Source organism: Erythrolamprus reginae, chromosome 2 (assembly GCF_031021105.1).
Source record: "Erythrolamprus reginae isolate rEryReg1 chromosome 2, rEryReg1.hap1, whole genome shotgun sequence".
Classification (NCBI taxonomy): domain Eukaryota; kingdom Metazoa; phylum Chordata; class Lepidosauria; order Squamata; family Dipsadidae; genus Erythrolamprus; species Erythrolamprus reginae.
In genome coordinates this window covers 179,615,986-179,639,123 of record NC_091951.1, presented here as the reverse complement: position 1 = coordinate 179,639,123, position 23,138 = coordinate 179,615,986, and the positions used below count along the sequence as shown (strand labels likewise).

Sequence of the window (23,138 nt, the reverse complement as noted above, 5' to 3'; positions counted from 1 at the left end):
GCACCTTCTCACCCCCAAAGCTCCTTCCAGGAAAAACTCATCCAGGCGAAATCTCTCCTTGAGATGCACCTCTTTCGAACAGAGATATCATCACATAAATCCAACTGCTTAAAAAAAACCCCTGAAAACCTCTGCTTAGTATTGGCTCAGCTGCATGCATGCCAATAGCCAAAGCCATAAGAAGAATCAGTAATAATTTTTTCTGCACCAAAGCATTTCACAGGTGACTTAACTGGCTTGGGTATCTCCTTTAGACTGGGTTATACTTCCTACCTACCCTAAAACTCTCCCAGCCCAACGCCCCTTCCTCACCGCTTTGACGACCGATTTCTCCCATGCTATCGAGCGCTCCAGTTGGTGGATGCACAATGCAACCTGTGCTGCACTATGGCATCTTTCCAAAGTCTGGCGCCACATTCGCATCCGTGGTGTGATTTCATACGTGCTGCAGAAGAAAAGTCATTGTTAAACGAGGAATATCAATTTCAGTCAGCAAAATATATTAGTGAAGAGGCACGAAAGAACCTTCTTTGTAGAAGGTCAATTTTGGCCTCACTACTCCTGGGAAGCCTCTAAGAGGTAATGAAAGAATGATTGATTGGTGGGCTGCCCACAGCCTGAGTACGTTTTTAAAAAAAAAATTCTACTCTTATTTAGATGCAGCAATACAATTTGTGTTCCAAAGATCACAAAGAACTCCTAGATCAGAGACTGACTTTTCTGGTCACTTAAACTCCTTTTTATTTTTAGTTTCCCAAATCTTCCAAAAGATTAGTTCCTAGAATGAACATTTAACAAATGCTAGCCATTCGAAGAATGCTAACATATTCTGGCAAATTTAAAATATTATGAAATTAAATGCTACAGTCCACTGAATTATTTAATATTCATTATCAAGATACAAGTATTGTTTTCATAATTCAGTAGAAAGGTTCCATTGTTTTCACCTGGTGCTACTGTACACTACAAAGAGACCTCAAAGCCAAAACAAAACCAAAAAAAAGTGAGAAAAATCTCCCTGCAGCTTGATGTGGCAAACCTTGGGCTCTTTATTCTTTTAACACAGAGGAACATACAAGACAATGAAAGTGTCAAATCTCCCCACCCCATCTTTCGGTCTGTTTCATTTGTTGTCTTTTTATCTTTCCATTTCTTTCCCTCTATTAATTTGGATGTTATAGTCAAAATGCTACTTTTCTTTTTTTCCAACAATGCTTTTGCAGCAAGGGTGCATTTATAAAAGAGAAGGATAAGGAAATATTAGAGGATGGGTAGCAAACAAACTTTACAGTAGTTCTTGACTGCAACTGAGCCTGGAATTGCAGTGGGAAGTAGTTATGATCATAAGCTGAGCCACTCATATAACCGGAAGTAATTTTCCAACCTGTTTTGCAAGTTACGGGATTGCCATGCTCCTTGGAGGAAATTCTTTATTTCAATGGGCATTTTCTTCTGGAAACTAGCAAAATCCTTCATGAGTTGAAGTCGCATGACTGCAGAACACCATGGTCATCAAATTAACATGCTCAACTTGTGGTCATGTGATTGTGCCAGGTTGGGGAAACATTTACGATGGATGTGGATGCTTTGCAGACCATTAAGAACCCATTTCACGGCCATCATAATTTCAAGTGGTCATAAAATGACTTGTTAAGCAAGGACTACCTGTACTCGGTTCTATCCCAATAAATTCTGCTCTTCTGTGAATATCAGGGTTTCAGATACTTAGAGCAGACAGGATTGTAGAATTATAAGGGGGGAAAGGAGGAGGTGTGTGTGTGTGTGTGTGTGTGTGAGAGAGAGAGAGTGAGAGAGAGAGAGAGAGAGAGAGAGAGAGAGAGAGAGTTTTTTTGTAGAGTCACAGCTTTCTTTTTGCCTCTTGGCCCCACCAGGGCCGTATTCCAAGGGTGATAAACTTTTTATAGCTGACAACTATAATATATGTGTAACATATTTTTATTGTGTATTTCAGCAAAAATATGTTACACAGGAGCATACAAAAAGCTGTATGCGCCTCCCATATTTGGGTATACCAGGGTGACTTGATTAAACAAAATCACATATAACCCTTCCATGGTACAAGCTGAGAAGGAGGAGAGCCTGTAGTCAAGAGGCTAAGACTGTTGCCTACAAGGCAGAGGCTGCAGGTTCAAATCCCAGTAATGGTATGGCTGGCTGACGAGAGCAAATAAGATTGAAATAGATCTATACCTTCTCCCTTCCTTTTCATTATCAGCAAAAACATGTTACATAATACATACATACATACATACATACATACATACATACATACATACAGTGAAGGGCTACCAACATTTTTACCACCACACTGTGGGCGTGGTTTATGCAGGACGCCCTGCATTTTCTTTCAACATCTTTAAGTGCAAATTGGGTGCTCTGGGGTGGAGCTCCATTTTCGCTACCCCACTGCATTCCCATCCGTCCAGGCAGTAGCCCACCCCTGCATACATATATGTTACATATTTTACATATATACTCAAGTACAACATACTCGACAAAAAAATTGTATGTATGTATGTATGTATGTATGTATGTATGTATGTATTTATTTATTTATGTATTTATGTATTTACGTATAACATATTTTTGCTGAATTTGAAAATGAAAGGAGACTAATATGGCCTCGTTAGTTAGCCATACCTATATATATGTTTTTCTGTCAAGTCACCTGGCATACTCGGAGAGTCCTCGGAGAGGGGCGGCATAGAAATCTAATAAATAAGTACTCAAATATGGGAAGGAGCTCACTGCTCCCTTTTGCCTTTTCAGCCCAACTCCAGGGGCCATCCAGACACCAAACCATATTGTCCAAACTTTCCAAGAACTGATAAAGAAATAAAGGGAGACTGGTATAGATCTATTTCAAGCTTTTTAGCCAACCATACCCTTCTAGGATTCAAACCTGGGCTGTTTATGCCTTGCTATCTCCACAACTTCCATCTCAAGACACATCAAAAACAGCCAAACCACCTACAACTGACCCCATCTCATTGGGCTCACAACCCCTGGTGATTACAGAAAAGGAAGTGTAAGATCTATTTCTCAGACAGAAGCCAGGAAAAGCACCAGGCCCCGAGAATATAACTCCTTCTTGCTTAAAAGGCTGTGCTGACCAATTGGCCCCCATCTTCACCCTAATCACTAGAAGTATGCCATGTTCCTTCTTGCTTCAAATGCTCCACTATCACCCCAATGCCAAAGAAGACCTCCATCAAGGAACTGAATGACTACAGACCAGCTGCTCTAACATCTGTAGTTATGAAAACCTTTGAAGGCTAGTGATGTCCCACTTGAAAAGTATCACGGATCCACTTTTGCATATCGAGCAAACAGATCAACAGATGATGCTGTTAATTTGTTCCACATTCAATACCATCATACCGGACATTCTTTTAATTAAACTAAATCAGCTAGTGAAGAATTAATCCTCAGACACAAGATTTCCAAAATGAAAGAATCTATTTACAATGTTGAAAAGCACAAACTAGGACAAAAGAATGTCTTCTGACTGCCAAAGTTCAGGCGGGAGGCCAAGTTGATAAGATAGATTCCCAAACAAGTGATTACAAAGTCAAGGAATACTTATAAGATTAACCCTATAATTGTCCAGAACTTCAGCAAGGTTTGTTTGAACAGCAGACAAAAAACTCTTAACACGCTCTCTTTCTCTGGAGAAACAAATTCTGGCTTTTTGCAAAGGAAACCTCCTAACTCCTCCCCTTATATACACCCTGGGAGTGCAGATTATGCACAGCTGTGCTCACTTCCTCCTTCTGAGTCTGCGTAACTGCTCTTGCCTCCCCTGCATCATTCTGACCCAGGATCAGATCCCTCATCTCCTCTTCCTCCTCAGACCCAGGCAAAGCCACAGTTGGGGATTCTATAGTCTGTGCAGGCTCTTCACACTATCTCTCCCTCCTTCTCCTCCTCACTGTCCGACTCTTCTGACAGCCACACAGGCCAACCATGCCCAGATGGTCCTGGTTCATCAGGCTCAAAGTCTTTTGCCAGCGGATCTGGCTGCAATCCAATCACAACACTATCAAACATCACAATCAATCATATCTTGGCCGGAATAAGATGTTAATCTCATGGCACTCAGGCCTGCCAGCAAAGCCAGGTCTTCAGGGCTTTACGGAAAGCCAGTAGGGTAGGGCAGTACAGACCTTGGGGGGGTAGTTGGTTCCAAAGAGCCGGAGCCGCCACAACAGAGAAGGCTCCCCCCTGCGGGCTTGCCAACTGACATTGCTTAGTTGACGGGAACTGGAGAAGGCCAACTCTGTGGGATCAAATTGTTCTTTGGGAAGTATGTGGCAGGAAACTGTCCCATAAATAATCAGGTCCTACGCCATATAGGCTTTATAGGTAATAACCAACACCTTGAATTGAAAGAAATGGTAACCAGTGCACATGGGGAGTGTTGGTGTTATGTGGATGTGAGGATGTACCTAGGTACACCCACAACAGCTTGCGCAGCCGCATTCTGGATTAGCTGAAGTCTCTGAACACTTTTCAAGGGTAACCCCATGTACAGTGTATTGCAATAATCAAGATGTGAGGTGATGAGGGCATGAATGACCGTGATTAGAGCTTCCTGATCCAGGTAGGGCCATAACTGGTGAACCAGGCGAACCTGGACAAAGGTTCCCTTGGCCACAGCTGAAAGATGATGGTCAAGCTTCAGCTGTGGATCCAGGAGGACACCCACATTATGGAACCTTAAGGATTTGGAGGGAGGGATAGGTTTTATATTGGGCACATATATAAAAATCAAGCTAGGACTTACTTTCTGAGTAGGTCTTATTTTTGGGGAAAGATGGTAAAAAACCAAATAACTGATTTGGGGATTCCTAAGCCACTGTTTTTAACAACTTGGGATATAGACTCATGGATATAAATTCACCAATTCAGTAATTAATAAAAGAAGACACTCACATTTCTGTGGTACCCTGCTCCAAGGTATCAGAGTTATTCAACAAAGCTTTTTCTACCACTACATCATGCAGAGGCCAGAGAGGTTCTCTGAGGTATCTCCGTTCCAAGTTCTGCTCCAGGTCTTCAAGACGGAGCACTGCAAGATCCAGAGGGTTGTTAGATTCACGCTCCAGGGCGGGTCCCTCTCTCCTGTTTTTTACGGTGATGTCTTCCAGGAGGTCTAGTTCACGTTCACAGTACCGCAAGTCTTTCCTAACAGAATCAGGATCTGAGCTCGTCCAGCCCTGGGGGAAAGGCAAAAAAATCCAAACCAAAATGATAAGTAAAAAATATTCGTAAGAAATACTTACAGCACAAACTGTGAACTCTTAGAAGCAATTTGCATTGTTTTCTCAAATAATGATTCAAACCAGTCCTTATAACTATTCTTTGGTATTTCACACTATGCTGTTCCTCTCTGTCGCTGCCCCTTGGAAGCTTTACTTCAAATAGTGATGACACTCATGGAATAGAAATTCTCAGATTTAGAAGTAGTTCTTTATTCTTTATTCTAGAATGAAGAACACTTCCAAAATGAAATTTTCTTATCTAAACAAGAAAGCCTAAATTATGACTACAGAGAAGCAAATGTTCATGCAATTGTAATTTGCCAACATTAATTACAATCGAAAAGTAACTATATTCAAAATACTTACAATCTAAAATCAAGTAATATTTTGCAGATTCATATAGCTGCATAGATTCTAATTCAGTGCAACTGTCTATCAGGAAAGTAATATCAGAAAGTTAACAATGAAATGGCCTAGATCCGGGGTAGGCAAAGTTAGCTCTTCTATGACTTGTGGATTTCAACTCCAAGCTAGCCAATCATGCTAGCTCAGGAATTCTGGGAGTTGAAGTCCACATGTCATAGAAGAGCCAACTTTGCTTAACTCTGATCTAGATGATTTCTCTAGTCATCTGAGTTCTAAACCTCAACATAACTTTGTTTAGCATTGAATGATTATTTTCAGGTTGACCTTTGGAATTTAAACATCCTTCAACACCCTGGTCAAGAGTTTATGGTGATTCTCTGTTATTTCGGTCATGAGAGCTAAAGAAATTTCTTGGGTGAGAAGCGAAAAGTCTTCCACGAAAAACCAAAGTCCAGTGGCCTCTTGAAAAAGCACTTTTGGGACCTTGGTGAAAGGGCATATCATTTTTTAAAATAATTTTTTTAAAATTGAATTTTTATAGTAATAATAAAACATTCACTCAACACATAACAATGTGCTCAATGTTCAGTGAAAGGGCATATCATTGTCAACATGAGCGCAGTTTCCACAGAATCTTATCACTTACTCGAATCTGTAGATCAGCCATGAGCACTCGCTGCTCAAGCTCTTCCACCCACTGAAGCACTGACAGGTCCATCTCAAGGGCACGCTCAGACATGGACCACTGCACCAGGGCTTCTTGAGAGATAAGGTGGCTGTCAACCTCAGATTGAATCCTGAAGATGGGATCTAGGTAGGAAGGTCATAAAAGTCAATTAAAAAATCACGCTTGTGCGCATCAGCATTGGACCACAGAATGGGTATTTCTTACCATTGGCAGCTCGGGCACACACATCCCGTAGGTAATCCTTGTGCTTGGTAAGGTGCTTATGCAGGGCTTTCTCCCGGATGCCTCGTGGGTGTAGTACCTCCACCACAGCCTCCAGCTCCTCTGGATCCTGCAACCACCACCAGCCACTCTGCAGCTCTGCAAGGGAAGAACAGAACGAGCTCAGAGCCTGGCGCCTTCCCAAAATTGCCAATGCCAATCAAAGCGAATATGGCTCAGGATATTCTCAGGATATAAGCTGTGGAATCCATGGTACTCTCTGAGCTGGGTTGTTCATTTGCAGATGTTTTCATTACCCAATTACATTTCATCATCCGTGTGCACTGAAGATATTATCTACCTAGCAAGTAACCATCATGGCATATCCAGACTTATACAGAGTTTGTGTATGCTGACAAAAATGTATACATCTGTGTGTGTATGTTAAAAAACATGTTTCCCCATCACAAAAAGTTTCTTGTATCTTAGTTATTGAAGGGACACAATTTAGCTATGCATGACATTGAACTAATTCTCCCAACTGGACTTTTGCCAAACATAAAACATTTTTTTCACTGTCTTTTTCTTTGTCATGTCTTCAAATAACCCAATATATGAACCAAGAACTTGCAGATGTGTTTGTCACTTACCAGAAGGTATAGGCTGTGCTGTCAGCTGTGTCAAATATTTCTGCTCAATTTGTTTGAAAAGTTTAGTGGGTGGGCGCCCCCTTCGCCTTGGCTGCCCCAAAGGTTCAGGGGTCTTTTTGGAATTATCCTTGGTTTTGGAGCAAGTGCTGTGGACCCTGGAGTTGGAATGCAATGGAGTAGAGGACAGTAGTGGCAATGCTGGGCTAGACGTGGAATAGCCATTCAGCTGTGGGAAGGAAAATTCAAAAAGCATTTGCATTAAGCATTGCTACAAGAAGCATAACATTTACAAAAGAATAACATTAGAGAATTGGAAGGAATCTTAGATAACAAATCCAACCCCTTGATCAATACAGAATTCTCTAAAACATCTTTGACAAATGACCATCTAATCTCTGTTTGAAGACTGCTAGTGATCATCATCATCAATTTATTCAGTGTTTTATTTCACTGGCTGACAGCTCATAGATTCAGGTCCTGATATTAATCTGAACCTCCAGCCATGTATTTCTAACCCACGTTTAAAAGGTTACAGAAAATAAGCCCTCTCCTTTTTCCGTTTAATGGCCCTTCAGATATCTTAAGACTGCTGTCATATCTTCCAATCAGTCATCTTTTTGCTAGACTAAAGATAGCCACACCTTTTAAGGGTTCTCATTGGGTTTGGTTTCCAGGTCCTTTGCCATCACAGTAACCTTCTTCAGAACTTGCTCCAATTTGTCACTGCCCTTTTTGATCGGTTGTATCTAGAACTGGACTCAATACCCCACATGGCGTCTGACCAAGGCAGAATAGAACAACTACCCCCTCTGTTATCAGGACTCTCTGCTTCTGTTAATGTACCCCAAGATAGCATTTGTCTTTTTAACAGTTGCATCAACTATTGGCTCACGTTTAACTTGTGGTCAAGAAAGACACTCAAAAGTCTTTCACATGTACTATTGCCAAGCCAAGGCTCCCCTACTCTACATTTGTCCCATAGAATTGTCCTACTTGTTTTGTTCTTCTAAGGACATTTTTTAAAAAGTTAAATGTCTTCCCTACAAAAGCCACACCATTCTTAAGGAAATGAATCTTACATGATATTATATGTGATCTCCAACCCCAGAAGCTTCTAAGTCTTTGTCTTAGAAATGAATAAAGCTTTATCCCAAAAATCTTCATATCTGCAGGAACAATTTTCTTCTGCCGATTCACCCCAGGTTAGAAGTGGAGCTTGCATTTCCCAAGGAGAAGCTTCTAAGGCAGCACTCACCTGCTGAGCTGAAGTCTTTGACTGGTCCTTGGACGATGGCTTGCAGAGCTGTGAAGTTCGAGAGGGTCGCTCAGTGGAAGAAGCAACTGAAGAGTCATTGCATGGCGTCCTAGGCAGCAAATTGAACCAAGTCACCTGTGTTTCTGTGATACTTTCATCATCTGCTGTAGAGTCTGGTAGTTCGTCTGGGGGTAACTGATCCCCTTTGCCAGGGCTACTGTCTGGGGTGAGCACAGAGCTGTTAAACAATGAAGAGGCTTGCTGTGTCTGGCTGAGCCAAGATAGAAAGGCTGACTGAGTGAGGTCGTGCTGAGACTGGCCCAGGGACATTGGATCTTCCAAAAACCCATTGACAGACAAGGGTGTGGGCTCTGGTAATTTGGATTCCGGATGTTCTGGTGGTGACATGCCTACGTTGCCTCTCCATGGCCAACTCCACGATCTTGAAGTTGTGCAGTTCATATAATCAGGATCTGAGGGTGTGTCAGTGTTCTCCTTTTTGATTGATGGTGCTTCATGTTCTTCCTCTTTCAGAGCCTCTCCCTTTTCCAAGGAGTTCTTGGTCACCGGGAGGGATGCTGCTTGGGGGGAATAGCAAAGCAGAGAAAGTTGAGTAACTTTCGCCACTAGGTGGTGCTCAAACCTACTGAAGTGAAAGAGGCAACAGAACTGAGATGTCCCAGTGAAGCAACACAATATTACTTCCAACAGCATTTGAAACTCCCTTGATTTGGGGTAAGATTTACAATCCCTTGATTTGGGGTAGGGTCGGGGTGACTGGTAGAGATGAGAGTTTACTGGCCAGATACCCTTCCTGATGCCACATGAGGTTTACAGCAGTTATTTTTTCCTTGTTTCCTAAAAGAAAAGCATCTGCTGCTACCTAGGATTGAATTCTCAACCTTCCGAATAGGAGGTGTCTTCACCACTAGGCCACCATGCCATTTACTACCAACAGATCTATGCCAAAGAAAGTATTCCTCACCCTCCACCCCCGAGTCTCCAGTTGCCAGATACATTTTGCAAGGTAGATATCAGACTAGAAAAATGACAGAGGGTGTTCCAGAAAGGGGGAAAAATGGCTCTAAGAAAATATTACGGTAATTACTTTCTTCTTCCCATTATAAAGTATTTTATAACTTTTTTTTTCAACTGATGGCATGATGGTCTAATTGTACAAACAATCAAAATCCATAGAGTAATTTGGTCAATCAATAATGTATTTCAGTGGTGGAATTATTAATGGAAGCATTGTAACACGCTATTCTTTATTTTCTATTCTTCTATCCAAAATACCAGACTAACATTACACTTCTTTAAATTTGTATTATTGCCAACAGCAGCCATCCTGCTCCTTGGGTACCAGTAATGAAAGATGTATTGTACACAAATAGTCCTCTATTTACAACCAGTCAATTAACAATCATTCAGGGTTACAACAGACCTGAAAAAAGTTATCAGTCCTTTAAAATACATCTGTTGTACCACCTTTGTGGTCCTTTGATTGAATTTCAGGTGGTTGGCAATGGGCCCACATTTATGATTGGTTGCAGCATCCCATTGTTGTGATAGCATTTTGTGACGTTTTCTGCCATTTTCCACCAAAAAACACCCAATGGATAAAATGGATTTGCACTTACAATCATGTGGTTCACTTAACAAATGTGGCAACTCACTTAACCACCACCACCAATTGGTACCTCAATGTATGATTGCAATACTTACAGTCAAAATTCCAGTACTAATTGCAGTTGTAAATCAAGGACTACCTATACCACTGAGAATCCAAATGATGAAACCCAGTAAATCAATCCTTCCTTGCTTCCTTGCCTCCTTCCTTCCTTCCCTTTCTCCCTCAAGAAGGCACCACCCATAACCACATTCTATGCTCTGTATACCTTCTGAGGCCTCACAGCCTTCTATAAAGATCCCACCTAGGTGGGGCAGGACCCAATACCGCCGTCGATACCGATCTTGCCCAAGTGATGATGCGCGTAACAATTGTGAGGAATGGAGCAACTTTTTGCGAAAGAACATCTGGCGCTGCAGGAAAAATCAGAACACCAAGAATGTAAAAGAGTCACTGTTTTAAACTTTAATTATCAGAGAAAAGAGGGACATGTTTCCACCTATCATCCTTATAGGAAACCCCAATACTCACTGCTACATTTAGCAGAAGTTTCAACTCTTCTACACTCTTCTATTTATTTTTTCAACAGCAAACATTTACCTTGCAAAGTTTTTCAATTTGCCTCTCTAGCTCTGGCACGCTGGAAATCAAACTTTCGCTCTATGGAAAGAGAAGACAAGTTAAAACCAGATTCCCGATTACCTCCCCAAATAGGTTTTGTTTTGAAAACATTGCACCTCCCAAAAGTAAAACATCAACTCTTTTAATTCTCTTGGCAGCTGAAATGTTTCCCATTAAAAGGCCAAGAAGGAAATATGGCAACTGTATTTGTTGACAGCTAGCTCTTTAGGAAAAAGGCAAATTTTATTCAAAGACAAAGAATATGCAGGAAACTCCTCTAAGAATTTTTAAAAAGAATATTATGATGCTTGCAGTAGAAATCCTCAAACATCCTTTCTTAAAAAAATAAACCGATATTTTTTATGCCAGAAGTTGTGACATAAATGTAGGGTTCCCATTATTCAGCATTTGCTGTGTGATTAAAATACTTCTGCCCAAATATTATTATTATTAGAGCAAAGATTCAAGAACACGTCATATTCCTCATTGACTCAGCTGTGCTAAAACCTACTTCACTATCTCTCCGGGTTTTGCATGCTCTTCTTCTTTCCTCTTCTTCTATTTCTTTGTCCTCATTTTCCTCAATGATGCGGGAGCTCCGTCGCCATCGTCCTTCCTCCAAACCAGTGATTTCTGATTCAGGACGTCCAGTCTTCTTAGCTAGGGAAATCTTTAATCTTCAATACAACAACAAGAACAGGAAGTATAAAGAAAAGAGAAAAGGGATGAACTGAAAAAGAAAAGAAAAAGTTGCTATTCCTAAATCCTCTGGTAAATGGTAGAATCCTAGGGTCACAATAAGATTCCATACTACTGTGATTTTCACATTAAATACATTTTATGATCAGTATGTTTTTGATTCCTCTTATTGTCACCATGTTCCCACAGACAGAATACAGGAGGACAAAATTAATTCTACAGATACATACCTGCGTAACTTTCCCTCAATGATCCACTTATTTCTCCTGTGGTTGGACATGTTCTCAAGAGTTTTGTCTATTTCACTGCAGGATGTAGAAAAAAATAGTTAAGAAAGCGGGGAAGACACACATAACAAAAGAATGACATTCCTTTTTCTCCTCAACATCTCTGTATAATGCTAATTCCAAAGACATTTGAAAATGCAATCCTTTATAACAAAGGAAATCCACCCCACGTCCTTTAGGATAGATAACCCCCCCCCCTTGGCTCATAGGGGCATAATGTTTTTTGTACCCTGCTTCCTCTCCCACTTCATCAACACAATTTTACTATGGTTTCTTAAGTTTGAGTATCAGCGGCAACACTTCTACACTATGAATACTTTCTCTACCTATCTCAGAGGAGGTCACTGTAAGTGCCCACATTAATTCTCCTGTGGATCAAAGCTGTATGCTGGCATGTGGCAGTCAGAATTCTTGTGGCCAGTACATATGTCTAAACCTAAACAGCACTTATGGTGAGAAATTGAGGCCAAGGGCCATGTGTGCAAGCACGCATGCACTCCCACCCTGCAGCTTTTGAATATGGTCACTTAGAAAATTTCCAAAAATTGTCACCAAATTGTAATGTTTTAAAGCTAACATGAAATGGGAAATATTACATTCAGGTACTGCGAGCAGGTGCTACAGCCACACTGCAAAGCTGCTTTTGGAGAATGGATTTGATGTGTTGCACTACGCTATATGGCTCTCTTGCCACATAAGTCAAACCAAGCTGTGAGAGGCACAACTGCAAGAGTCACCTAACCCGGCGTCACTTACTTGATGATAAGGGTGCTGCTGTTGAGCTCATTCACCAAGAAGGCCAGGATAGCAGCCTTTTTATCTGGAGGCAGTGCCTGGAAGGGTTTAGTTCTCAAGCTGTCACACAGGATTTCATCCCCGCCAGAGGCTATGAGGAAGCAGCGCAAGACCTCAGACACGGTGTCACGATTCAGGCTTATTTCTGTGAGTTTTTCACCAAGGATCTTCAAAGTCTGGCAAGCAAAAGCAAGAAAGTACCACATACATATATATTCGATCAGATCGAATCCCAGTAAGGAAGGGTGTGGGTAGCTGATGAGGCCAGAACAAGGCCGAAATGGGACCATCCTAGTCTCCCTTAATTTTAAAATGGAGGAAACTGAGTACCAAGTTTTAAAAATAATTATTCACCTTTGCTGAGTTTTTACGTGACAACCAAGCAAGGTTTTAAAAATTCTACAATACCAATTTCTGCTATCAACAACAGATAGAAATGGAGGACACTGAGTACCAAGTTTTAAAAATAATTATTCACCTTTGCTGAGTTTTTACGTGACAACCAAGCAAGGTTTTAAAAATTCTACGATTTATATAACTTGAGGCAGATTGCATTTTCTGCCATAAAAGTAAAATAGAGCAATGATGAAAAAGAAGGAAGAGATATTTAACCTGGATTTTGTGAACTATTTAGTTATGTTATAGTTATGTTATAACAACAACAACAACAACAACAACAATAATAATAATAATATTTTATTAGATTTGTATGCCGCCCCTCTCCGAAGACTTTGTAGTTTGAGGTCTGGAATGGGATATCCACAGTCCAGTAATCTTAAAAAGCAGACTTTCACTTAAAAGAACAAAATCTAAAATAATCTCACAGGAGAGATATGAAAATATGCTGACTGCACCTGGTGAAATGTCAAAGCCAGTGGTGGGATGGAAATAAATTTGCAAGTGATCAAAGCAATTGCACATGTTGCAGAGTTTCTTCCTACGTTACTAGAGACATATCAAAAGTATAATAAGCAGCTAGTTTTTGCACTGTTCTTGTTTATACAGCATTGTTATTTTATTATCTTTCTCCACCACTTTTAGTGATGAACAGCTTAGGGCAGCAGGCAAAATAGCTGTGTTTGGGTTAATATGAAGGAATACAAAAACAACTTGCAGTACAATCAGTCAACCTTCCTTTTCAAGGATTCCTCTCATAAAACACATCTGTGTTTACTCTGCAGCCTTGAAAACTATCAACAAATTCAGGGAACCTGATAGATGCCTTAACAGTTCTTTTGCGTCAAAATTGAACCCATAAAGTAAGCAAGTTTCCGCAAAAACAACATTCCAGTTTCTCTTCTTTGTAATTCAGAATATATATTACACACACACATTCTCCACTATGAAAGGCAGAGGTGGGTTCCTCCTGATTTGCCCAAACCGGTAGCGATCCGCTGTTGACATCATGATGGCGTCATAAAACCGGTTCAGTTGATGCTGGTTCGTGGGCGCCACTTTTTTAAAAAAATTCTTTTGAATTTTTAAAAAAAATATTATTTCTTCTGATCATGCACAGAAACCAAGTTTCCAGCACTGTGCATGCGTTGCCATGTGGTTTTTGTTTTGTTTTTAATTTTTCAGCACTTTGCATGCGTGCGCAGAGCCCACTCACACCCATGAGGTGCAACCACATGGCGTGGGAGGAAGCAAACCATGATGTACGTAAGTTAGAATCCACCTCTGATGAAAGGCAAAAGAGTCTGAAAACTATCTGAACATTAGCTAAGGCTTTTTTTAAAAAATAAAAAGCTTTATTTATTTCGATATAAACATACATAAACAAACATTTAAAAACATTGGACAATGTGTGACAGTCCTGTTTCTTATTTCCTATTGTGATATCTCTATATTATTATTATTATTACTATTATTTTAAATATTAAATACATTATATTATACATAGATCTTACATAGGTATCTCTTTTATTACACTTTTAACTGATCCTCTTGTCTTTTAGTTCCAAATATTTAATTTAGTTGACTACATTATTATTATTATTATTATTATTATTATTATTAATTAGATTTGTATGCCGCCCCTTTCCGTAGAGTGGCACCTCTACTTAAGATCTTAACGTGTTCCATGACCAGATTCTTAAGTAGAAAAGTTTGTAAGTAGAAGCAATTTTCCCATAGGAATCAATGTAAAAGCAAATAATGTGTGCAAACCTATTAGGAAAGAAATAAAAGCTAAGAATTTGGGTGGGAGGAGGAGGAAGAGGAGGACAGTCGCTGCCCAGAGCGAAGGGAGCGTTTCTTTTCTCTGGGTGCTGGCAGGTTTATTCCCTCTCCAAGCGCCCAGAAAAAGGAAAATGCTTTGTTCACTCTGGACTGCCAAAGCCTCCTTAAGCACCCCTGAAAAACCCGAGATGGCCAAGATTAATGGAGGAATGGCAGGAAACTGCCCGGGCCTTTGTGCCGGTCTCAAATTTCCTGGGAAATTTTTCCGGGCTTGGGTTCTTCAGTAGAAAATGGTTCTTAAGAAGAGGCAAAAAAATCATTAAAACTGTTCCAACATTTGTAATATTCTGCCTCATTTTATCTTTTATCTCCATTGCTAATTTATCAATTTCTGCACAAGACATTATTTTTTATATTACGTCTTCTTCAATTGGTATACCTTCACTTTTCCGTTGTGCAAAAATAATTCTCGCTGCTGTTATTATAATATGTAAAATTAAATAAATTTGATATTTTTCATATTTTTCATGTGTTATTCTCAATAAGAAATAATCAGCCTTTTTTTTCAATTTTCCTTTCCAATATTTCTTCCAAACTCTTTTGGACTCTATCCCAATAATTCTTTGTTTTATCACAATGCCACCACATATGATAATAAGTATTCTCTTTCTTACACTTCCAACATCTAGGTGAATATTTATTGTCTATCTTCACTAATTGTGTTGGTCTTATATGCCACCTATAGAACATTTTATACCAGTTCTCTTTGTGTGCTGTGACCAATGTCAATTTTTTGTTTCTTGTCCAGTTGTTGCTATTCATCTAATGTTGTAGCCAAAATTCTCAGCCCATTTAATCATAATATCTTTAACTTGTTCTTGTTCCATCTTATAATTTAACAAATATTAATACAATTTTAATTGATTTCTCATCTGTTCCTAATAATATTTTGTCAAGTATTGTTCCTTTCTCTATTCCACGTTCTCTTTTTCGTATCTTGATTTTATTTGAAGGTACTCCCACCATTCTAACTTAATCCCTTCCTCTCCTAGTTTGAATCTAGTTTTTATAATCCCTTCTTCTTTAATCAGTTATTCATAGGTTATACCTAATTTTTTAAATTTAGGATCTACAAAAACTTCTAATGGCAAAGACCAATTGAAAATACCTCTGTACATTAGTTTTTAAATGTTTAATGACACATTTATTATCAATCATTTTATACAGTGTCCTAAAAAATATCGGTGAGCAACATGTTTATCATCCCATAAGAAGGAATGCCAACCAGCCTGGAGATCATGTCCTTCTATTTCTAATATTCTATTGTTCTCAAAATGTAATCCACTCTTTTGCCCAAGTAAGAATTGCAGCTTGATAATATCCTTTCCAATCAGATAGACTAAATGCGTCTTTGTCTTTTGCTTCCTATAGTAGTTTTAACCTTATTCTTGGGTTTGGTTTTTTTGGTTGCCAAATAAATTTACTCACTGTTTTATTTAAATTCCTAAAGTATTCTTGATCTAATTGTATTGGAATGGTCTGAAATAAAAAGAGAATTTTGGGTAAAATGTTCATCTTTACTGATGCAATCCTCCCCATGAGGGAGAGTTGCATCTTTGTCCAATTTTCTAGATCCTTTTTAATTTTTTCATTTAATTTATCATAATTGTCCTTTTTGAGGGTTATACATGTTGAAGATAGGTTAATTCCCAGATATTTAACTTTCTTTGTTATCTGGATATTCAATTTTTCTATCAATTCATTTTTCTTTTTATCATTCATATTTTTAACAATCATTTTTGTTTTATCCCTATTTATTTTTAATCCTGCAGTCTCTCCAAATCTGGCCAGTGTTTCCAAAAGATGTCGACCAGATTCCATTGGGTCTTCTATAATAAAGACAAGCTCATCCACGGACGCCTGTAATTTATATGTTTCTTTCTTAACTTTTAATCCTTTTATTTGATCATTGTTTCTTATTATTCTTGCTAATACTTCTAATGTCAAAATGAATAGTAAAAGTGAAAGCAGGCATCCTTGTCTTGTTCCCTTCTGTATTTTAATTTTTGGTGTTGCTTCTCCATTTGCAAATTGTTCTGTATAGATTGCAGTGATAACCCTTATAAAATTATAAAATTCCATATATTTAAGCTGTTCCAAAATAAAATCCCAATTAACGTTAACAAAAGCCTTTTGCGCATCTAAAAATATTAAGGCAACTTGTTTTTCGTTATGTTTTTCATAATATTCCAATATGTCAATTATTATCCTTGAGTTATTGTATTTCTAATTTGTCTTTTTGGTAGAGCCCATTTTGATCTGTATGAGTGAAGCTGTTTAAATGTTTTTTTAATCTTTCGGCCATGATTGAACTAAAAATCTTATAATCTACTTTTGAAAGGGAAACGGGCCTATAATTTTGTATTAGTATATGGTCAGTATCATCTTCAGGGATTAATAATATGTTTGCTTCCTTCCATTATGTGGGTATTTTGCCTTCTTTCAGTACTGCATTACATATCTCTAATAATGTTTCTTCTAATTTCTTTGTAAAGTTCAATTGAGAGTCCATCTGGCCCTGGGGATTTATTATTGTTTTGCCTTTTTATTGCCTCTTTCAATTCCGCTAGTGTTATTTCTTCATTTAACATATTCTTTATATCTTCAGGGATTTGGGGGAGAATTGCCATTTTAAAGGTCATTTGTGTCTTTTCTCCTATATTAAGATTATCTTTTTTATATAAATTTTCATAGAGGTCTTGAATAATTTTATTTTTCTCTTGCATATTATAACATACTATTCCTTTATCATTATTTAAGTTAATGATCAATCTTTTTTCTCTTTGCTTCTTTAATTTATTCACTAACCATTTGCCTGGTTTATTCGCGTTTTCGAAAAACCTTTGCTTACTTTTCTTGATTTGCTGGGCTAATTCTTCTTTTTCCATTCAATTAAATGTATGTTTTGTCAGTATCATATGCTATTTAATATCTCATCTTTGCTGTTCCTTTTGTAATTCTTCCTCTAGTTTTCAATATTCTTTCTCTAATTTCCCCAATTTTTGTTTTTTTTTCTTTTCATAATATTTAGCCATATAAGGTATTTCAGTTCGTCTTATCACTGCTTTGGCTGTGTCCCAAATATTTTGTAGGTTAGTACGTTCCTTCTTGGGGGAAAAAAAATACAATTCTTCTTTCATTTTCTGCTTAAATTCTTTCACTATTGCCCCTTTTTAATGTCTACCTTGTTTCCTTTTTATTACTTTTCCAATTAAATCTAATTGCTTTGTGGTTTGTATAGAGATTAGTTTCTATTTCAACATTATCTTTCTGTATATCTATTTCTATTGTTGCCCAAATCATGTCGAGTCTCAACAAGGAACCATGCCCGTTCGAGTAATATGTAAAGTTTTTTTGTAATGTATGTCTTTCTCTCCAGTTGTCTTTAAGATTCCATTCCTTTACAAAGGCAAAAAGTGGAGTTTGGTAGCATTCTACTAGCCTGCTTTCTTGTTTTCCCACTTTTATAAACATATTCCCTATCAACTATGCCATTAAAATCTCCTAAAATACAAATGTTGTTTCCTGATACCTCTCTAATTTTATTCTGTAGTTTTTTTTATAAAATCTTTCTTGTCTCATATTTATTAGTGTTATTGGGTTGTAATTTATTACTACTTCAATTATTAATATTCTCCCATCCTTATCCTTGTAAATTAGATTTGCCAGAATGTTTTCATTTATGTAAAATATCATGCCCCCCCTTTTTCTTTTGAGAGGGACGTAAATATTTTCCCTAGGTTATTATTTGTCAACAGATGTTCATGTTTTTCTTTCATATGTACTTCCTATGAAGCTATTATGTCAAATTGATATTTAGTTGTTTTATTAAGAAGTCTTTTCCTTTTTTATGGGGAATTTAAACCATTAATGTTTAATGGGGGAAAAATCTATTTTTTGATTTCCTGTTTTACTTTTATTTTGGTTTGGTTGCCCTCGTGGTTCTGATTTCTTTTGGTTCTTCAACCCTATCATCATCATTCTTTATGTTTTCTGTTATCTTTGTCACCTCTTCCTCTCTTTTCCTATTCTGTATTTCATTCAATTTCATTCCGTCTTATTTCACTTATTTCTCCCTCTTCTCTTATCTCTCTGTCTCCTATTTCCTCTTCATTACTAAAAATTTTAAAATAAAATTCTTCTGCTCTTTCAATTGTATCAATCCTTATCCTCCTGTCCTGCCAAGAAACCATTACATGGAAACCACCTAAAGTTATCATTGTATCTAATCAGCTTGGCTGCCAAGGTAAGGTTTTCTGAGATCCCTAACTCTTTTTGGTATTTGTTTCAAAACCACCAATTGTCTCCCTCTGTATTCTATTGGATCATCTCTTGCTCTATGTAGGATTTCATATCTCATCGATTTTTTTTAAACAAACTTTATATACACTTCTTTTGGAAAGTTATAGCATCTTGCGTAGTTTGTTTGTATGCAATAAATCTCATCCATTACGGTTAACATCTCTTCTTTCTCTGTATCCAATGCTTTGGCCAAAATTTCTGATATTATATCCGGGAGATCCTCACCCTTTCCTTCTTTTTGATTTTGAAAGCATAGGTAGTGATTCACTTTTTCAGACTCAAGAATTACAGTAGCCTCAAGGTCTTTGTTAGCCTGAGTCAATCTCTCATTCATTTCATCTATTCTTTTATGTTCTAAATCCATCTTTTCCTCCATTTCTTGGAGCCTTTGTTCATTCTTAAGCATCTACTGTTGAAACATTTCAAATTTCTTATCCGTAGTTTGCATCCTTTCTTTTAATTCTCCTGAATCATTTCAAACTTCTATTTCTCTTTTAAGATCTTCGTGGTTTTTAATCATAGTGTCCTGCATCTGTAATAACATCAGCTGTAAATCTTTATAGGAGCTTGATCTCTCCCTCAGCATCATATCTTCAATAGATCTTTCTTATAAGGGACAAGGAATTGCTGATGTAGATTGGTTTATTTGCCTTCTCTCTGCCCTTGTGAGGTTGGACATTGTCATTTTTATACACTTCCTCCACCACAATTCCCACTTTGTCACCTCTCTTTCGCCTCCCTCCATGGTTTTAATATCCTCTATAAACATATGTTTTAATAGTATAAATCAAATTCTACTATCTTTGCTATAATGAAGTACTTATACACAAGAGAAAAAAGAACAGATTATTTAAATTAAAAAAGCAGGTTAACCAAGAGTTAAATTAATAACTATCAATTATTAATCAACCTCTAAAGTTCAAATGCCGTAAATATTAATCTTAAATGTTTCTGTTCACACTTATTTATATCACAATTAATTGTTCTGAAGAAATATTTGCAATTACACATGAATATAACCTATTATTATAAAAATATTTATATATTTAATTTGCAATTTATAATAAGTCTAATTGCAAGATTTCAGTAAAAAATTATCAATCAATTTTGTCCTTAATGTTTTAGTCAAGTATGTAAATCAATTGCAAAGTTATTTTCCAAAGTTAGTCTTGTCTCCATTCCTTGCTCCTCTTCTCCCTCCCGCCCCCAGAAGAACCAACGAGAGTCTTAAATTAGTGTCTCAGTTCAAACTTTTCCCATTATAACTCTTCTATGTTAAGGTCCTAAATTGGTTGAAAACAACTCTCTTTCCCCTCCCCCACTTGAAGCTTAGCCTAGTTTTGTTTGGTCTATAATAGTCAATTGCTACCATCACTTTCTCTTCTTCTTTGCTCTCATTTTCACTTGCCACTGTCCAGAGGGGGAAAAGATGACAGCTTCCTCCCTCCTTCCCTCCTGGCCCCTTCTTTCTATAATCCACTTCCAAGGCTCTGCTCCAAATAACACATACATTTTCCTTGTAGTCGTTCCAGATTCTCGGTATGTACTTTGACAGGTTCTATCACTCTGTCATCCTGCTTGTTTATTGCTAGATGTCGACCAGCTGGCAGCTCTTTCTGGTCGCCATAATATGCCATCTCCTTGATTGATCGATCTCTCGGGGTTTCCTCAGTTCGCTGATCTGACTACTGCCCCATAATCGGCTCCCAGGACACCTCTATCTCCCCACACGAGCACACACACGGGGATCTACAGCTTCCTAGGAGTTTATTGATCAACTAAAAGCTTACCATGTTTTGTGGAGCTCCACTCTACATAGTCCACTCAGCTCCACAGCTGGCTCCGCCCCCCCACCCCCAGCTAAGGACTTCTTAACACCAGCACTTAAAACATGTCTTTTCCCCTTAAATACATCTTTTTTTCTCCCTTTAATCTGCTGAAAACTTATTGTATTAGTTGAAAAAGAAAACTTAAAACTCTAGGTTTCTAATAAGGAAAACTGCAGAAAAGCTTGCTACAACTCTGTAATCCTTTGTTAGCTCTTTGCTTCAGAATGGCAACTATCAAATTATGTCTGTGCACCCAATAAATAAGTCCTAGCTTTTTTATCTGCTGTTTACTGAACACACCACAGGTAGCTAGGTTCACATGTTACAGTGAATATTTATTTATTTATTTATTTATTTATTTTTATGCCGCCCTTCTCCTCAGACTCAGGTCGGTTTACAACATGTTAGCAATAGCACTTTTTAACAGAGCCAGCATATTGCCCCCACAATCCGGATCCTCATTTTACCCCCCTCAGAAGGATGGAAGGCTGAGTCAACCTTGAGCCGGTGATGAGATTTGAACCACTGGCCTATAAATCTACAGTCAGCTTCAGTGGACTGCAGTACAGCACTCTACCTGCTGCGCCACCCCGGCTCTATTTTGTAAAGTGTAAGCCAGGTCATTCAATTCTGACTTTAGTTATTAGCTTAATCTGCAGGAAAATCAAATTATCAATACAAAAGTAGTCCCTAGACAGAGAGAGCTATAATTATTTTGTAGGACTGTGCAGCATTTTGGATTTGAAGAAAAAAAAATACTCCAGAGAATGCAGAGGCACTCAAGTAGCTTCTTGTCAACAACTTCTTGAGGCCACTGCATCTATTCATGGGACAGTTCATGGGACTCTGCAGCAGAAACTGGGAAAAGACCCCTCAACTCAAGAACTAGGATCATGATGGTGCTGCTCCAAAACACTTCCCCGCCCCTTTGAATTCAAAACATTATATAGTAATCTACTCTCTACATAGGATTTAGGTCAGCTGATCAATGCTAATATGTACTTTTCAGTAGATACCAAGACAGGATAATCCTTTAGTCTATGAGGCTGACTTTCTTTGTTGGCATTTGGTGACAAGCCATCTTAGTCCATATCCTATTACAGAGTAATAGGGGGAAAGCATTTTGAAATTCCCTGATATTTCTTTGACATTTCTCTGTAACTTGCGATCCAGTTAAGGCACGGTCGTAGGTGATGTCATACCAAATGGCTAAGCCATGGAAAAATATCAGTAGCTGAGAAAGCAAATTGTTGCCACAGTTATGCTCATTTTTGCTTCACTCTGCCAGGCAGCGTGATCTGTGGGGGTTTTTTTACATGATTTTTCCCTTACCTTTAAACATTTTAATATAGTTTGGTTTTTTTCCTGATTTATTCCATTTTTTTCACAATTCCCTGATATTTCCTGAACCTCCTATTTCCCTGATAATTCCCTGATTCCGCTGTTTTCCAGGTTTGCACCTGTATAGGATATATGTTGAAATAAAGCCAACCCTGCATGTATTCCTCATTCCCACAGCAGAGAACCACTTGGTGCAGCTTTCTCCCTGGCTCTCCCTTATTTCTAACAGTTAGGACTTTGTTATCTGCTTGAAAATGTGGCTGTAAGGCCTAAATAGGTTGCTCAACATTTGACTTTTAACTATAAACTATAAAGTTCTTTTTTCCAGTTCAGTTCATTGACTTGTCTGATGACAAAAGAATTTACATGATAAATAATGTTAGTTTGCAGGATTATGCAAAGCAAGAAAACTATGCAAATGTTATCTCATTTTTCTTGGTAAAGATTTTGGACTGCTTGAGGGTATGGCATCCTGACACAGCATATACAATCATACCTGACAGCATGAAGGAAGGCCAGGGTCATACAATGCCATTTTCACCAGCTTTACCAGAAGATCCAACACTTCACCCAAACTATCTCCTACGTTGAAGAGGCCTTCTTGGAGGGTACTCAAACTGGGAACTTCCCTGGCTACATCAAAGCCCAGCACCTTGCCATAGTTATGTAGGAATTCCACAATGGCTAAGCAATCTGAGAAGGCTTCGCTGGGCAAAACCAATCCAGGAATGCGAGAGAATTCTGGCAGAGGCTAGACAAAATAGAGAAAAGGAAAAAATATTAGCACAATGCATGCAAGGTTCCAGTGAAGTAGAGCTGAAGGATATATATATATATATACTAGTAAAATTCTTGTTCCCACAATCTTTAATTGGGCAAAACAGTGTATCATGGGGCAAGAATTTTTGAACAAGGTACATCAATTGGAGCAATTTACAGAATACAGTG

The 23,138-nt window shown here is 38.2% G+C and overlaps 2 protein-coding genes across 17 annotated transcripts in view; one reads left to right on the top strand and one right to left on the bottom strand.

Moving 5' to 3' along the window:
• Positions 1-23,138, top strand: part of RBMS2 (RNA binding motif single stranded interacting protein 2) — a 547,749-nt gene that overhangs the window by 119,370 nt on the left and 405,241 nt on the right. The gene's annotated exons all lie outside the window — the stretch shown is intronic.
• Positions 1-23,138, bottom strand: part of BAZ2A (bromodomain adjacent to zinc finger domain 2A) — an 85,722-nt gene that overhangs the window by 6,248 nt on the left and 56,336 nt on the right. For 12 of the 16 annotated variants that reach the window (XM_070740603.1, XM_070740605.1, XM_070740607.1 and 9 more), the window contains exons 14-25: positions 22,687-22,941; positions 12,439-12,653; positions 11,626-11,700; positions 11,208-11,373; positions 10,676-10,735; positions 10,344-10,488; positions 8,446-9,026; positions 7,191-7,416; positions 6,544-6,699; positions 6,298-6,461; positions 4,957-5,240; positions 313-445 (exon numbers count right to left, since the gene is read on the bottom strand). In XM_070740603.1, the coding sequence (XP_070596704.1) occupies positions 313-445; positions 4,957-5,240; positions 6,298-6,461; positions 6,544-6,699; positions 7,191-7,416; positions 8,446-9,026; positions 10,344-10,488; positions 10,676-10,735; positions 11,208-11,373; positions 11,626-11,700; positions 12,439-12,653; positions 22,687-22,941 (2,460 nt within the window). The remainder of the gene's footprint in view (positions 1-312; positions 446-4,956; positions 5,241-6,297; positions 6,462-6,543; positions 6,700-7,190; positions 7,417-8,445; positions 9,027-10,343; positions 10,489-10,675; positions 10,736-11,207; positions 11,374-11,625; positions 11,701-12,438; positions 12,654-22,686; positions 22,942-23,138) is intronic. The other 4 variants (XM_070740604.1, XM_070740606.1, XM_070740608.1 and 1 more) reach the window with 1 other exon arrangement.